The sequence below is a fragment of the Puma concolor genome, chromosome A2, assembly GCF_028749965.1.
Source record: "Puma concolor isolate L17-30 chromosome A2, mPumCon1.1.hap2, whole genome shotgun sequence".
In the NCBI taxonomy this organism is placed as follows: domain Eukaryota; kingdom Metazoa; phylum Chordata; class Mammalia; order Carnivora; family Felidae; genus Puma; species Puma concolor.
The window spans coordinates 89,922,741-89,940,506 of record NC_141668.1 but is presented as its reverse complement, the minus strand read 5'-3'; the positions used below and the strand labels follow the sequence as shown (position 1 = coordinate 89,940,506).

Genomic DNA, 17,766 nt, shown 5'->3' with positions numbered 1-17,766 from the left:
AAATAGTACAGTCTTTGGGACTTTAATTGCATCTACAAAAATCTTTCACAACAGTACCTAAGATAGCATTTGATTGAATAACTGAAAGAAGGTGTGTGTGTATATGAGGGGCTGGCAGTCTTGAGGGGCTGTCTTAGAATTTTTTTTTACTACAATATACATGTATCAGATCATTTTCTAACAAGTAATTTCAAATGCAGTAATGGAATTTTGCTGAAAATCTCACTGAGGGAGAGTTTGAAGTTTTCTAAATTGCCTATCTCTGTCTTATGGCAACCTAGTCATTAGGCATAATAGATTATTTTGCCTCTTAAAGTAATGCAAGTTTTTTTCTGCAATATAAGGGAAATAGTCTCTCGGTTTCACCTGAATCAGGCTTTGATAACATTGTGCCTTTATTGGTTTAGAAGTAAGTTCCCAGAACATCTCACAAATCCATGATCATAAATTCAGGCAGTGGAGTCTGTGTGTGCCTGTAGGCAGATTATATTTTGCTTTCTGGGTTGACAAGTGGGTATTATAAATGTGCAGTTGTCAGGAGTAAGTGAGATAACAGGTGGCCGTAACTAACTCTTGATAATTTTGTTTCTCCTGTCACAATTATGAGCATAAATATTTGCTGAGCACACTGTCATTTCTTAATAAAGTTATCCCCCACCCTTTTTATTAATGCAACCAGTTAAGAGTAAAATATACGCTTAAAAGTTAAGGAATAATGGGGAGATAAAAATGGGAATGTTCGGTGGGAGTAAAAATTTATTATGTCAAAAAATCATCTAAAAATTATTTCTGTTTGGGCTTTGGAATAATTTCTGTGATTTTATTAGCAGCCTTTTTATTTCCGTTCTCTAGGTGGTTGGGAGGGCAGTTTAAAATACCAGTGGACCTGAAGGTAGATATTGATCTAAATAATACTGAGACCTGTAATTACTTATATTTGAGGATTAATATAGGAGAAATGGGTATAACATTGGAGAGCACATTTGAATGTTAATAGTGAAAGTTGTAAAAAGTATTTTGTATTTGAACAGATGATTTTGTTTGTGAAACTCCATGTTAGTGTGGACTAGGATTTGTAGACTTGCTTAAATATAGAGATTGTATTTGGACAGTTAAATTGTACCATTATAATCATATAGTTTTATATATTCAATAAGTTCTTATGGAATGACATGGGGAAAGTACTGACTTACTAATGTAAAACTGGAAAATAGTCTCCTAAAATTATCTTTATTACCTTATTACCACCATTTGTAAATGATTAAGTCCATATTTTAATGTTTTGGCCAAGAAAAAAAAGCAGCCAAATTGTTTACCAGTTACTACTAACATTATGACCTATCAGTGTTATTAAGCAGTGTTTAGATCTGAAAACCTGGAACTAAGTTAAGTGAGTTGGCCTCTCTATTGGCTTCATATTAACAGAATTTGGAAGATTTTTCTGCACTAAACATTTGCACTTTGTGGAGTAAAATAGGAAAAACTGTTTCAAGGATCAGTTCTTAGCTCTCTATTATCTTCTGAATTTGAGGTTGTATAGTTAATGCATTTATGTATATCTTTCTCCAGGCTTCATTACTGAATCATTTTAATATGAAATATTTGTGATCAAATTAATATTAATAAATGGCAACAGCATGTTTTTTTTATCAGTTTGCTTGAACTACATCTCAGTAGAATTCCAGTGTTGATTCATGGAAAACTGTTAAGTAATAATGATTAATTAGTGCTTTCCAAACTTCGGAATACATAGCATTCCTGGAGTGATTGTTAAAACATGGATTCTGGATGTCATTCTTAGCGATTGTGATCTAGTATGCCTGGCAGGTGCCAAGAATTTGAATTTATGATAGTCTCAGGTAGTGTTGCCAATCACATAATTTTGAATTGTACTGAATGAGATGATGTTTGATGTGTGAGAATGTTCAAACCTTGGAAAATAACAGGTTAATTCTTTGGGCTCATGGTATTTTATTAGGTCCTTTGTGGCATAATTAATGTGCTAAAATTACAAATTATGCTTTGCTATATTACTTTATATCTTGAGGTTAATACATTAGGCAGTATTTAGCCAATTAAGGAGTATTTTACATGTTGTTTTACTATCATTTTTGATATTTGCTGTTTTATAATCTATAAAACATTTTACTTGAGTGCTTATATTGAAGTAAAATTGCCTAAATTCTAATAAAAATTATACTTGGAAAATAATTCCTATTTGTGGTGGATAAGTACCTTTTTTCTTTTTTCCCCTTTATTTACAGGCAGTACTTAATTTTCCTAAATATTGTGAGCCTGTGGTTAAAGGAGAAGGTAACTATGTAATTTTACTTATTAATACTTGTTTTGAAAGAATTTGTGTAAGATCTGAATTTTTGTGGGGCGCCTGGGTGGCGCAGTCGGTTAAGCGTCCGACTTCAGCCAGGTCACGATCTCGCGGTCCGTGAGTTCGAGCCCCGCGTCAGGCTCTGGGCTGATGGCTCAGAACCTGGAGCCTGTTTCCGATTCTGTGTCTCCCTCTCTCTGCCCCTCCCCCGTTCATGCTCTGTCTCTCTCTGTCCCAAAAATAAATAAACGTTGAAAAAAAAAAATTAAAAAAAAAAAAAAGATCTGAATTTTTGTAATTTTCTCCCATTTGGGGTAGCAAATGAACGTGATACTCGCAAACTCTGGAGAAATATTGAACCTCATTTGAAGAAAGCCATGCAGACTGTTTATCTCCGGGAAATATCAAGGTAATTTTCTATTTAATGTGTATATAATATTTCTATATCTTTAGTTTGGATATTTTGTCTACTACAGTGTTTTCCTTTACCTGCTTCACAATTAGGAAAAAATTCATGAGTTTTGAATCATTTCTTCTTATTTTGGGGAAAAAAATTTTTAACCAGTATGTTACACAATTTGAAATAAGGCATATGTCTCACAATTAGTAATTTTTTTAAGTCTGGAAAGCTACAAGAAAATCAACTTCAGCTTTGTTTTTTATTTGTGTTAGATATTTGAATAGTATAATGAAAATTTGATTATTAAAGCAATGTGTGAATTAAATCACATGTCTATATTTGTTGTTAGACTTTCATAGTAATGAAACAGGAGATGTGGTGACATTTAGTGCAGGTAGAGGAACAGGGTTTTGATTTCCATCTCAGCCATTTTCTGCCTTGTGTGGCCTTAGTCTCCTAAAAACCCTCTAGGCCTCAGTTTCCTCCTCTAACAATCCTTACAAGATTTAAATTATTTGTGAATAATAAATAGGTGATAGGTTAAGCCTCAGTTGGAAAGCAATATAGTAGTATAAAAACATCAACAGCACTGTGTGCTCTCCTCACTTTCTGGTCAGTAGTGTTATCATTTTTCTCTCATAAATATCTTGGTCTGTAACTCCTTTTCTTTACTAACTTTGCTCATTTAATTAGCTGATTAAACTGTAATTCAGGTAGAAATGTAATCGTTTCTGAATAAATAGAAAAATTACAAACATACTGTTATTCCTCTTTTCAGTAAAAAGTCATTTGAGGGGCACCTGGTGGCTCAGTTAAGCATCTGACTTTGGAGTTTGAGCCCTGTATTGGGCTCTCCACTGACAGCTTGGGACCTGGAGCCTTCTTCAGATTCTGTGTCTCCCTCTCTCTCTGCCCCTCCCCTGCTAATGCTCTGTCTCTCAAATAAAACATTAAAAAAATGACATTTGATGAGGATTTTCACAAGTCCCAGAATAGAAAAGCTTGTGATGTGCTCTTTTAAAGATAGAAAAATTTGGATGCTTGTTGGAATGATTTTTATGTAATGCTGGAAGGACTTAGAGTTTCCCATAGGACAGTGATGGCCACATAAATCCGGTTTTCTTCACAAGATCAATAAGGAGAGCAAATAAAGTTTTTGCTGGTGGAGGGAGGGTCTTGAGGTTGATGGCTGCTGATTGGTGGTTGCTGTGGGATGGGTGTGGCAGTTTCTTAAGACAGCTGTGAAATTTGCTGCATTTTGTTGACTGTTGTTTGGTATCATTTTACCCACAGTAGAACTTTCAGAATTGGAGCCAGTCCTCTTAAACCCTGTTGTTGCCTTATCAACTAAGTTTATGTAAAATTCTAAATGCTTTGTTGTCATTTCAAAAATCTTCCTAGCGTCTTCACCAGAAGTAGATTCCATCTCAAGAAACCACTTTCTCTGCTCATGTATCAGAGGCAACTCCTCATCTGTTAAAGTTACATCATGAGATTGCAGCCATGCAGCCCCGCCTTCAGGCTCCACTTAACATCCTAGTTCTCATGCCATTTCCACCGCGTCTGCAGTTATTTCTTCCATTGAAGTATTGAACCCCTCAAAGTCGCCCATGAGGGTTGGAATCAACTTCTTCCAAACTCCTGTTCATGTTGATATTTTGTCAATGAGCAGTGAGTCACATGTTGAAAGCAATCTTTTCTGAGCAGATCTCAACAGTAGGCTTAAAATGCTCAGTAAACCATGCTGTAAATAAATGTGCTGTTATCCAGGCTTTGTTATTCCATTGACAGAGCACAGGCAGAGTTGATGAGCATAATTTTTAAGGGCCTTAGGATTTTTGGAATAGTCAGTGAGCATTGCCAGCTACATTAGCCCCTAACCAGAGAGTCAGCTCTCTCGCTATGAAAGTCCCAGATGGCATCTTCTTCCAGGAGAAGGCTGCTTCACCTGCACTGAAAATCTGTTGTTTAGCCACCTTCATTAATGATCTCAGCTAGATCTTCTGGAGAGTTACTCCAGCTTCTACATCAGCACCTTTTGCTTCACCCTGCACTTTTATGTTATGGAGACAGCTTCTTTCCTTAAGCCTCTTGAACCACTTCAAGAGCTTCAAACTTTTCTTCTGTAGCTTCCTTGCCTCTCTCAGCCTTCATAGAATTGAAGAGAGTTGGGCCTTGCTCTGGATTAGGCTTTGGCTGAAGGGAGTGTTGTGGCTGATTTGATCTTCTGCCCAGACCGCTAACACGTTCTCTGTAACAGCAATAAGGCTATTTTCCTTTCTTATCATTCATGTGTTCACTGGAGTAGCAGTTTCAGTTTCCTTTAAGAACTTTTCCTTTGTGTTCAAAACATGGCTGTTTTGTGCAAGAGGCCTGGCTTTTTTCAGCCTACCTTGGCTTTTGACAAGACTTCCTCACTGAGGTTAATCATTTCTGGCTTTTGATTTAAAGTGAGAGATGTGACTTTTCCTTTCACTTGACCACTCAGAGGCCATTGTAGGGTTATTAATTGGCCTAATTTCAGTATTATTGTGTCTTAGGGAATAGGAAGGCCCAAGGAGAGGGAGAGATGAGGGAATGGCCCGTCAGTGGAGCGTTTAAGTTTCCCATCTTATATGGGCACAGTTTGTGAACCCCCGAAACAGTTACAGCAGTAGCATCAAAGATCATAGTGACGAACAAATTTGAAGTAGTATGAGGACTATCAAAATATGACACAGAGACATGGAGTGAGCGGTTGCTGTTAGAAAATTGGTGCTGATAGACTTGCTTGATGCAGAGTTGCCACAAGCTTTCAACTTGTAAAAAATGCACTATCTGCAAAACACAGTAAAGTGAAGCATGATAAAATGAAGTATGCCTGTATCTCCGTAATTTTCAGCTCTGCTTGCAGATTTGGGATATTCAGTTCTGATCTGGCATTTATTTTTATATTAGCATTTTAAAAGCTGAGTTAGAGAGTTTGAGAGGGTCCTTACAGATCATTGCATCTAACTGCCTTATATTTTGGTGAGAAGTATAATAATTTATTCAAGGTCATACAGCTAAAACTTCTGTCTCCCAGGGCAGTCTTTTTACTGCACCATAGTGTGTTTCCTAATGAATTTGATTTGTCATATTCTCACTTCATACTCTTAACAATATTTGAGACTGTTTAATAGTTTTAATTGCAAGTAAGGTCAGAAGGGACAGTGGAGATGGCATGAACTTTGCACGCGTTCTACAAGGAATCAGGTCTTAGCTCCATTACTGAGTGGCTGGGTATACTTGGGCAACTTAACCTGTGGGCCTCAATTTTCTGCTGTAATTGTACTTATTTTAAGAGATTGTTATGGAGTTAGAAATAGTGTATAACAGTTGCATCTAATATTCTAACTGAAACGTGGGGAGTTTTACTGAAGGATAGGTGATGTTATTTATTTTTTGGTGCTTTCTGATAGCTTTAAAATTATGATCAGGAAAAGAGATTAAAAATTAACATCTGAGTATTGGGGCACCTGGGTGGCTCAGTTGGTTAAGCATCTGACTCTTGATTTTGGCTTGGGTCATGATCTCACAGTTTGTGAGTTCGAGCCCTGCGTTCGGTTCTATGCTGACAGCGTGGAGCCTGCTTGGGATTCTCTCTCCCTCTCTCTGCTCCTGCCCCCCCGCCCCCCCCCCCCCGCAAATAAATAAATTTTAAAAAATAAAAAAAAAAATTAAAACTAACATCTGGGTGTTGTTATGTAAGGTTATATTCTAATATACAGTCAATGATTTTGTTGAGACAGGTATATATTGCATATGTATGTTATTTGTAAGGAAATTGATTATTTTCTTAAATCAAATTTTTAGTTTTTTCTAGGACTGTCTTAAGTCCAGTATATTGATTTCATATATTTTCAAACCATTATTGCTCTTCTGTCTTCTTTCAGTTCACAGTGGGAAAAGCTACAGAAAGATGACACAGATCCAGCACAACTGAAAGGTATCCAAGGAAGTGTTGAGACAGTTACCAGAGACATTTCTTTAATTGATTACTAGTAACTAAGATACTGATGTTAATACTAAATTTAGCATCAGTCAGTAAACAGTGTGACAGAAAAGACTTTACAAACTACAGTGATATTTTAATGAATGATTTTTTCTTAACTGAAGCTCCAATTAATGAGAGGAAATAATTCAAATACCAGTTTCTTTTTTCTCAATGTTGGGTTACATCCTGTAAAAATCAAGCAGTTTAGTTTCTTTAAATGCTTTTGTTCAGTTGTATGACACAGTTTTATCTCAGTATATATGTACTTCATGAATTTTATGTTGACCCAGTTTGGAGGATGCAGTTCTGTTTAAAAGCTTTCTGCTTTTCTTTTCTTTAAAGAAACTATCAATTTGGATTTATCTCCATAGAACAACTTTTACTTAAAAAAAATTAAGCGAGTATCAAAAATAATTCTTATTAAAAAAAAATAGATCACTGGCCAAAGGTTGGAGAAGCGGTGTAAAATTAAGTGGTGTTGCAATTCTGTTTTATCTGTTTTGGTTTCTAAATGCTCTAGATGCCATACAAGTGATTTCCAGTTGTGTGTTCCGATGGAAAGAAATAGATGCTGGCATTAGAAAACCTGTAGTGATTGGTCTGCACTATTCCCTGACTCTACATTCTTGAGTCCACCTCAGTGTCCTCATCCAAAGAATGTCGAGCTTTAAGTAACTGCAAAGATTCAGAGACCCCTAAGTAAGGCACCTAGCACAGTGTCTGACACATACTAGATATTCAGTAAATAGCAGATTCCTTCCTTTTCTGTACAAATCAATGCCATTTGACTGGCTCCTTTGTTTTATTTATCAGTTCATTTAGTTTTTTTTCCTTTGTGCAGGATACTTTAAGGATACCACAAAAACAGATATAGTTCCTTCAGCAAAGAGTATAGCTTGGTAAGAGATATAATTTATGTATAATTAATTATTAATACAGGTATGAAGTTACATGGGCCATGAGTTAAATACTCAAAGTAGGAATTCATAGTAGGGACAGATTTTCTACTTTTGGTGTGATAAGAGAGCTTCAGGAAAGACTTAATGGAAAATGTGGCTTTGAAGGGCTGCATGGATAGGATTTAGAGTTCAGAATAGGAGGAGCTAAGCAAAAATAATGAAATGAGCAAGCATATGACTAATAGTGATATTCACTACCACTGCTGCCATCATCATTATATTGACACAGGGAGTAGGTCATTTTTATAAGAGAATACCATATATGGAAGTCAAAAGGTAAGTGAGAAAAGATAAGAGAAACTTAATGGTAGCCTCTTCAATGCCTTCATCAAAGTTTTTCGTTGTGTAGGTCTCTCAGCATATACTCATGTGGAACTTCCATATTACTCCAAGTTTATTCTCATTGCTGCATACCTCGCTTCATACAATCCAGCAAGAACTGACAAGAGGTTCTTCCTTAAGGTAATAATTATTTCTTTGTTTCTGAAGATTTTAGGAATGTTTTGAAATTTCTCAACACCTGTAAATTTCTCAGGGGTAGAGATTAGAATAAGAGATTGCTAAATATGTGGGGCGCCTTGGTGGCATAGTCAGTTGAGCATCCACGTCTTGATTCTGGCTTAGGTCATGATCCCAGGGTCATGGGATCGAGCCCCACATTGGACACTGGGCTAAGTGTGGAGCCTGCTTGAGATTCTCTCTCTCCCTCCTCTCCCTTTGCCTCTCTCCCCCACTCGTGCTCTCTTTCTCTCTCTCTCTCTCTCTCTCTCAAAGAAAGAGAGAAAAAAAAGAGATTGCTAAATATATATTTAGGACATATTCTTTAAAGGCTCTAAATTAAGGTCATAATCTGAATGGGAAAAATAGGTAGTTTCACAGAAGAGTTCACATATACCTTAGGTAATAACTCTAGGTTTAAAAAAATATATATAAATAAGGTTTTGTTTAAAGTATGAGAGATGGGAATAGTTTTAAGGGTGCCATCTACTCTGTACATTGATATACAGAACATTCAGAAGCCCCTTCTGCATGTACATTAGTTGGAGAAATTCCACTTTGGAATTGTTTTCTTTTTGAAAACATGTATGCAATTTGATTTATTATTAAATGTATTTGTAGTAAGTTTTTATTTGTTGTTTTGTTTATCTCCCTACTAGTTTTTAGTTTCATGAAAGCAAAGAACACATCTTTTTTTCCCACTGCTAAATCCCAAGTGCTTAACTAAATGTTCTCAATCAGTGTTTCTTATGCGAATTAGTAGCCTGCCTTAAGGGATGAATAAAAACCCCTTTATCTTTGGAAGTTTTTTTTTTATAGAAACAAATAATGCTGTACTAAGTCAAAATATTAAGTAGTTTTAGGAAGTATCACTATTTTATTTTAACACCTTATTTCTTTACATGCATAAGTAATCTCATATACAATCTAAACCTAAGTCAGAGCAGCCTAAAATATGTTATTTTAGGTGGTAATAAATAAGAAAGTCTAAGATAACGAAATTAGTACCATGTTTTCCATTATGTTTTCTGTTTTTATGGAATATTACCTTTTTTTCTATCTTAACAGTTATTTTCCTTAATTGCAGCATCATGGGAAAATCAAGAAAACCAACTTCCTAAAGAAACATGAAAAGGTATTTACATTTTAACGTCTCTGTTAGAAAGAACTCATGAATTCAGGATATGATAGGACGTAAATGTGTGCATTTAGTAGTCATTTGGATGTAAGAAGTTATTTATTGATAAGGTTCCATATTTTGTTATATTGAATATAGTGACAAAGGCATATTCCAGTGAGCTGATAGTAGAGATAAAAGTGTGAATAAAAGTGTGATAAAAGATGAGAAGATTATCCTGGAATTTTTAACTAAACACAGTTGGTTTTCCTCTTTTCCCCTTTGACACACCCACAAGAACAACATTAAAGAAATACAGAAGGTAAATGAATAGATAAAGAGTAAATGTGAGACCTGCACAGTTTGGAACTGTGTTACAGGTACACGCACAGGTGACTAAGCCTCCAGACAAGGCTGCCACCTAAGCCCAAAGCAAGCAGATTTGACCAAGGAGTCTGGAACAGTTTAGGAATTAGAGGCTCTGAGCACCTTGAAGGGAGGGGTGTGGGACTAGATCAAAGTTGACGGAAGGAGCACTGGGCCTGCTCAGATCACTTGTGCCACTCTCTGTGCATTTAAACCACTGCTGCTTTTCTTGGCAAAAGATGAAGTTCGACCTGTAAACTTTGTACCACAGAAGCTGTGAGTTTTGTTTCTCACTCCCATTCTCACAAGCAGTGTTCCTCAGCCTCCTAAATTGATAGTGTTTTCTCAGGACTTTGAGGACATCATTTTGCTGTCTTCTGGCCTTATTGTTGCTGCTGAAAAATACACTGTTAGTCTGTTATTCCTTTGTTGATATCTGTGTTTTTCTCTAGCTGCTTATAAGTCTCTTCTTTAACTGTAGTGTTTTTTGGTTTTTTGCTTTTGTTTTTTTTTCTGTTTCACTGTGGTCAATCTGGGATTCAAGTTTTTACTTGGGATTTGTTTTCTTTCCTGAATTTGAATAATGATACCTTTATTCAGTTCTGATGAATTAACTCTTCAAATAGTGCCTTGTTCTCTTTCTCTCTAACATGTCTTCCTGAGGCACTGATTAGATGTAGGTTAGACCTTCCCACTGTGTCCTCTTTGTTTCTTCAGTCGTTCTCATTCTTCATTACCTTTGGTCTCTGTGTGCTGTGTTCTGGATGATCTCTTCAGTTCTGTGTTGTGACTCTCTCTTTGGCTTTGTCTATTTTGTTTACATCATCTTTGTGACTCCAGTAATTTTATTTATAATTCTTAGATGTTTCATTGGTTTATTTCAAGTCTGATGACTTTTATATTTTTCCTAGTCATATTTTTCTTTAACATAAATATATTTTATGTTCTCCTTATATTCCAGTATTAGAAGACCTTATTGGTCTACTAATTTTCCATTTTCTATTTTTGCTGACAAAATGCCTTGTTCCTGAATATTTTATTATTTTTAATTGTTGACCAAACTTGGTCATTTGGAATTTTTGAAGCCTGAAGTGTGCTCTTTAGAAAGGTGTTACATTTACTTCTGTGCAGGCATTTAAGAGCACCAGTAACCTGTGATCATTTGAAATTCAGTTCTTAGCCTTGTGGGTGGGATTTCAGACTGCAGAGATACTGTGAATTATACTCCCACTCCCCCCATCAGCATTAAGCCCTACTTTCTAGTTGAAATCTCAGAGAAGACTTTTTTCCTCTCTTCACACAGAGTCAGAGTTTGACAGGGAAATTTCCTTACCGAATACATTTGCTTGGCACGGAAAAATTCTTCTGGTATTGCCTCTTCACTGAGACATCTCTGATTGGGTTTTCCACTATAGGCATATTGTTGATTTTGTACCATCTTTCTTATGTGTGTGGTTACTTTGGGTCATAAAGGATTGATAGGAGAGAGTACTTACAGCTGGGGTGGTCAGGGAAGGATTTGTGGTAGGCCTTACATATGAATGGGTGCTCAAGAATGGTGAGGATTGGATGTGCAAAGATGGGAGAGGAGGCCATGCCACTTGAGGAAATGATTGGAGCAAAGAAGCAGAGATAAAAAATGTAGGGTATAAAAGAAATAATGAAATGTAATTGGCTGAAGTGTCCGGTGAATTTCAGACAAGTCATTTGAGGCCAGATTATGGAGGAATTTTGTCAGTCACCAGTTCCTTAAGCTTAAGGGAAGGAATCTTATCTCTTCATTTCTGTATCTCAGGACTTGGTGGTTATTTGCTGGGTGTTTACAAATGAAGAAAATTGAAGAATGAATACAAGACTGAGAGTTTTAAGCCTATTCTTTAGACTTAGAAAACCATTTAAAAATTTTGAGGTGGAAGATGTATGCGTGCTGGTCATCAGTGAGGACTGTGAAGAGCTAGCGCTCAGACCGCCCCTGTGGAATGAGTGGATTTGTGCAAGTCCGTGAGAAGGACGGTCTTGACGGAGGGAACTGTATGAGCAGAGACCTCCTGAAAATGTCTCTAGTTGTAAAGGAACTCTAGTTCAAGCAGTAGTAGTAGTTGTTGTTGTTGTTGTTTTCCTCTTCCTCTTCCACCTCCTCCTCCTCCTCCATTTATTTCTTCTGAGAGAGAGTGAGCAAGTGAGCATGAGTGGGGGAGGGGCAGGGGGGGGGAGAGAGAATCCCAAGCAGGCTCCATACCATCAGCACAGAGCCCAACACAGGGCCTGAACCCACGAACCATGAGATCATGACCTGAGCCGAAATCAAGAATCAGATGCTCAACTGACTGAGTCCCTTAGGCACCCCTGAACTCTAGTTCTTCTTACTGACTTGAATTTTATAATAGCCTCTTTTGTCTTTGGTTCATGTCGTTTTAAAATCTGACCTTAACTGAAACTGTACAGTTTTTAGTTTATATTTTTGTTCCCTCTCCTCCTGAAATCTTGATTGAATGCTTATTTTATGCCGAGCACTCTGCTGGATGCTATGGATATTGCGGAGAGCCGAACAGCCATTGTCTGTGCCCTCCTGAAGCTCTCAATCTAATCAGGGCATCAAACCTTAAAAAGCAAACCACATGAATAATTATTGTAACAGTTGTTTTGAAAATATTACAGATCTTCAGTTGTGTAATTCTTTCTCTCTGTGTATACTCAGTTGACACTGGTTTTTTAAGATTTTAGTTTTTAATTCAACTAATGCATATGCGTGATATCAGATTACTTGCCAGTTGGTTTACATAGAAAAGCAATGGTTTTTCCGCTCTCCTCATCCATAGTCCCATTCCTCTTCTTTGAATTGTTTCTAGTTTTAATTTTTCTGGTATAGATAGATATCCATAACCCTAAGTTTCTGTCTCTACTTTTCTTTATGTAACTTGACACCAAATTTGCTGCCATTTAACTCCTCAAAAATTGATTTGATTTCCTTTTTTGATTTTTCTGTTCTTACAGGCCTTCCTTCTTGAGCTCTATAGTGAATTTATAGGCATTTCTCAGACTTCCTCTTCCCCTCTAGATAGGAAGCCACCTTGCATTTATAGCACACAAAACCAGTTCAGTGAGGAAGATAAATTATATGGCTTGCATGCCACTAGAACACTTTAATTTTATTTATTTTTTATTTTTATTTGTATTTTTTCAACGTTTATTTATTTTTTGGGACAGAGAGAGACAGAGCATGAATGGGGGAGGGGCAGAGAGAGAGAGGGAGACACAGAATCAGAAACAGGCTCCAGGCTCTGAGCCATCAGCCCAGAGCCTGACGCGGGGCTCCAACTCACGGACCGTGAGATCGTGACCTGGCTGAAGTCGGACGCTTAACCGACTGCGCCACCCAGGCGCCCCTAGAACACTTTAATTTTAAATTGGATATGTGTTTTCTAATCAGAAAATTTAAAAAGTGAAAATCAGAGAAGTAGGTTTTCATAATGCGATTCTTAGGCCGAATTGCCTCCCACGTGATTCTAACACTTCTGGAATTTAGGAACTAACCTCAAGTCATTTCTAAGTGTTAATGAGGACAGGGACACCAATTCCATTTAGATATCTCAGCATTTACCTTAATTTTTTTCTTTCTTGAACATCATTTATTTATTCATTGTCCATTTATCTGTTCATTTATTTAATGATCCCAAGTGCTAGGGATAAAAAGGTGAATAAAACATTTCCTGTTTTCAGGGCAGTTATCTAGAAAAGAAAAAGAACACAGAAACAAGTATATCTATATCATGATGATTATATTAAAAGCTGTGGAGCATTTATAAGCCAAATACTGTGAAGCTCTGTGTTTGATCTTATTTTAGTTCTCAGAGTGACCTGTTGCATGTGTTTACTGTGATTGTCTTCATTTTCTAGGTGAGGAAACTGAGTAACTATTAAAGAAAAATTAATTCAATAACTGGCACAAAGTTATGTAGTTAAGTGGTAGAACTAGCATGCGCTTCCAGGACTTTCTGACTCCAAAGCCTACCATGTTAACCACTGTCATACAACTGACAAATGATTAGTATCTAGATTTTTTTAAAGACTTACTATACAAACCCGTAAGAAAAAGGCAAAAATCCAATTGATAAGTGGGTAAATGATACAAAAAGGAACTTGAATGTCTAACAAACCTGACATGATTATCAGTCTCATTCACTAGTGAGAGAGATGAGACTTTAAACCACAGCTGATGTTTCATGTTCTCGGATTGGCAAAACTAAAAAAAAAAAAAAAAAAAAAAAGTGATGCTTTCAGATGTTGCTGGTAATGTAGAAGAATATGAGCCTGCATATTCTGTAGGTTGGCGATAATTAAAGTTAATACGTGAATGTACTTTATATTTGTCAGGATAGACCAGGGTATGCTGTTGTACAAAAACAAATCCCCAAACCCTCAGTTGACTTCACATAACAAAGGTTTATATGTTGTTCATGACACAACTGAGTATGAGTTGGGTGGCCCTCTTTTATAGTGATGCCAAGTGAAACATGGTGATTTCCAAAGTTGCCACTGAAGGGTAAGAAGATTAAAGGATTAAAAGAAGATTAAAGGTTTGAAAGGCCAGATTTGGAAGTAGGTTACATCACAGTCACATGTATTCATCCAACTGCAGGAGATACTGAGAAATGTAGTCTTCCCATGTGCCCAAGAACAAAGTGTGGGTGAGCACACAGCATTGTCTGTGCCCTTTCCTTTAACTTAGCAATCCCATTTAGAGAAACTCACACATGAACACAAGGGGAAATGTACAGGATTGTCCATCACAGTATCATTTGTGATGAATGATAGTGATGAATTTTTAGAAGTAGATAGTGATGGCATTCTGTAGGGCAGTTTGTAAATGGGATTGAAGTAGGGCGGCTGGGTGGCTCAGCTGGTTGAGCGTCTGACTTTGGCTCAGGTCATGATCTCTCAGTTCGTGAGTTCGAGCCCTGCATTGGGCTCTGCTAATAGCTCAGAGCCTAGAGCCTGCTTCATATTCTGTGTTTCCCTCTCTCTTGGCCCCTTGACTGCTCGTGCTCTCTCTCTCTTTCTCAAAAATAAATAAACATTAAAGCAATTTTTTTATGGGATTAGAGATGCATGTATCAATATGGATAAATCTCAAAAACATGTTGAAGGAAAAAAGCAACTTGGCAGAGTGATAGTCCAAAATAGTATCATTTATATGAGATTAGATGTTGCAGATAATGCTATATATTATTATTTATGAATACATATGTAGTACTGATATAAAACCTGTAATGAAAGTGGTAAAAACAAATTCTGGATAGTGGCTCCTTCTAGGGAGAAAATGAGATGTGAGAGGGGTCTAAGGGAGCTTCATTTTATCTATAATGTGATCTGATGTTTTATTTCTTTGCACATACTGCATAATGTCAGGGTTTGATAAAATTGGGTACTGGGTACATTGTTATTTGTTATATCAGCCTCTGTATTTTTTCTAAGGGTTTGAAGTGTTTGATGAGAAAGGATATAGAGTTTAAGACCTGGAAAATGATTTCTGAACTATTTTTTAGATATAAATAGCTGAGGTAAACGTTTTGTAATTCTGTGTAGGCATTTTTCTTTAGACATTCTTATTTATTCTTCTTTAAAGAAATAGTTATTCTCTTGCATGTAAGTGAAGATTTCCATTTATTTGCTATTGCGTAATATAGAGTACTTAAATTCTAACAGTGCTACTAAAATTATCTTACCGAGTGGACCTTGAGTACTTCGGTTTTCTTTTTTTTTCATGTTTATTTGAGAGAGAGAGAGAGAGAGAGGGAGGAAGGGAGGGAAAGAGAGAGAGAGAGAGAGAGAGAGAGAGAGAGAGAGAGAGAGAGAGAATATGAGCGGGGGAGGGGCAGAGAGAGAGAGGGAGACACAGAATCCAAAGTAGGCTCCAGGCTCTGAGCTTTTAGCACAGAACCCTATGTGGAGCTTGAACTTGTGAACCAGGACATCATGACCTTGAGCCAAAGTCAGACTCTCAACCAACTGAGCTACCCGCGTGCCCTGAGCACTTCAGTTTTCTAATAACAAGTAATTGTATCATGTGACTTTGTACACAAGTATGAACATTTTATAATTTTTCAGTTTTTAAATTTTGTGTTTCAGGCTGACAGCATATTCACAAATTACAAAATATTTTATAAGTTTTCTAAGCTAGTATTTACTATAACTGATCTTTTTAGAATTACTGATGTGGAACAAATGTATTTTCCTGGTGATGGAACACAGAGGAGTGAATAGTGAGCAGTAAGGAGTTAAGTTCTATCTAGGAGTTAGGACCTAGACCCTGGTTTTGGATATGCACTGTTTTGACAAATGACTTGGCTAACTTACTGAACATCTAATTACAGCAGCAAAGTAGGTGTGATATTCAGGATGTTCAGGACTGAGATGGATGAGTTGTCAGTTGTTTTCTTTAATATCTGTTTATGCTAAGTCAGAAAAACTTGAAGGAAATGTTGAAAGAGAATTCATGATCGTATCAGCTAAGGTTTTAAGGTAGAGACTGGAAGTTAGAATTGTTAGGGTCTTTGGGGAACAATATACATGTTTTGTTACAAGGAATTTGTAGTACAGAAAGTGTACTGCTGTAAAAATAAAATCCGTGTTCTTTTGTTGTTACAGACAAGCAATCATCTTCTCGGTCCAAAACCATTTCCACTTGACAGGTTATTAGCAATATTGTATAGTATCGTGGATAGCAGGGTTGCTCCAACAGCAAACATCTTTTCCCAGGTAAGCTTACTGATAGGTTATTATCTGTCATCTTTATTTTTATGGAATTCTTCTGGTAGTATAGTTGGTATAGTTCCAAGCATTCAGATTTTTAGTCAGGGTATGTTACCGTTTTAACTGTGGAATGAACTTTGTTCTTGGTAAGTACTTGAAGATTCCAAATACAGCATCTTTGAGGGTATCCCTGAATTTGCTTCTATTTATAGGTATAACTTGATGACAAAAACAACTTGATATTTTTGGATGTTTTCTTTTTTCAATAAAGGAATTATTTTAGTGTTTATTTTTTAGTAAATAGCGAGCGGGGTAGGGGCAGAGAGATTGGGAAAAAAGAATCTCAAGCAGGCTCTGTGCTAACAGCCCTGATGTGGGGCTCGAACTCACGAACCGGGAGACCATAACCTGAGCCGAAATCAAGAATTGGATGCTTAACTGACTGAGCCACCCAGACTCCCCTCAGTAAAGGAATTTTTAAATTAAATGATTATAATTATCTTGCTGATTAAATAAATAAGCGGCTTCATGATTAAATTGAAGAATTATAATGTAGAAATATAATCTAATGAAGACAAAATGTTTAAAAACTTATTTGTAAGAAAGTAATCTATGATATCCTTATTCCTCATATATGTATCTTATAAATTGACAGAATGATTTAAAAAAAATGTTTATTTTGAGAGAGAACGAGTGCGAGCATGAGCAGGGGTGGGCAGAGAGAGGAGAGAGAGAATCCCAGGAGGCTCAGTGTTTCAGCACAGATCATGGTGTGGGGGCTCGATCTCATGAACCATGAGATTGTGACCTGAGCTGAGCCACCCAGGTGCTCCCACAGTATGATTTAAAAAAAAATAACTTCGGGGCTCCTGGGTGGCTCAGTCGGTTGAGCGGCCGACTTCAGCTCAGGTCATGATCTCACGGTCTGTGAGTTCGAGTCCCACGTCGGGCTCTGTGCTGGCAGCTCAGAGCCTGGAGCCTGTTTCAGATTCTGTGTCTCCCTCTCTCTGACCCTCCCCCATTCATGCTCTGTCTCTCTCTGTCTCAAAAATAAATAAACGTTAAAAAAAAAAAAAAAATAACTTCCCAGAATGGTTAAGTTCTCAGAATTTTCACTAGATGGCAGCAGTAGCATAAAAATATGAAATACGACTTTTTTTTTTTTTTAAACAAAACATCATTAAGGTTTTTCAGTTGACATTTTAAGAAAAACCTATTAAAAATATGGTCACAATAGATTTCTTAATTGGCACATAAAAACAATTCTTACCACATGGTATGAATGACTAGAAGATAAATGAATGATGTGACTAATATTAATGAAAAGCATTC

The 17,766-nt window shown here is 36.7% G+C and overlaps 1 protein-coding gene across 4 annotated transcripts in view; it reads left to right on the top strand.

Annotated features, from left to right (window-relative positions):
- Positions 1–17,766, top strand: part of ORC5 (origin recognition complex subunit 5) — a 147,389-nt gene that overhangs the window by 30,921 nt on the left and 98,702 nt on the right. For all 4 annotated transcript variants that reach the window (XM_086696881.1, XM_086696882.1, XM_025929583.2 and 1 more), the window contains exons 7-12: positions 2,265–2,313; positions 2,645–2,735; positions 6,641–6,693; positions 8,050–8,162; positions 9,286–9,333; positions 16,330–16,440. In XM_086696881.1, coding sequence (XP_086553007.1) covers positions 2,265–2,313; positions 2,645–2,735; positions 6,641–6,693; positions 8,050–8,162; positions 9,286–9,333; positions 16,330–16,440 — 465 coding nt within the window. The remainder of the gene's footprint in view (positions 1–2,264; positions 2,314–2,644; positions 2,736–6,640; positions 6,694–8,049; positions 8,163–9,285; positions 9,334–16,329; positions 16,441–17,766) is intronic.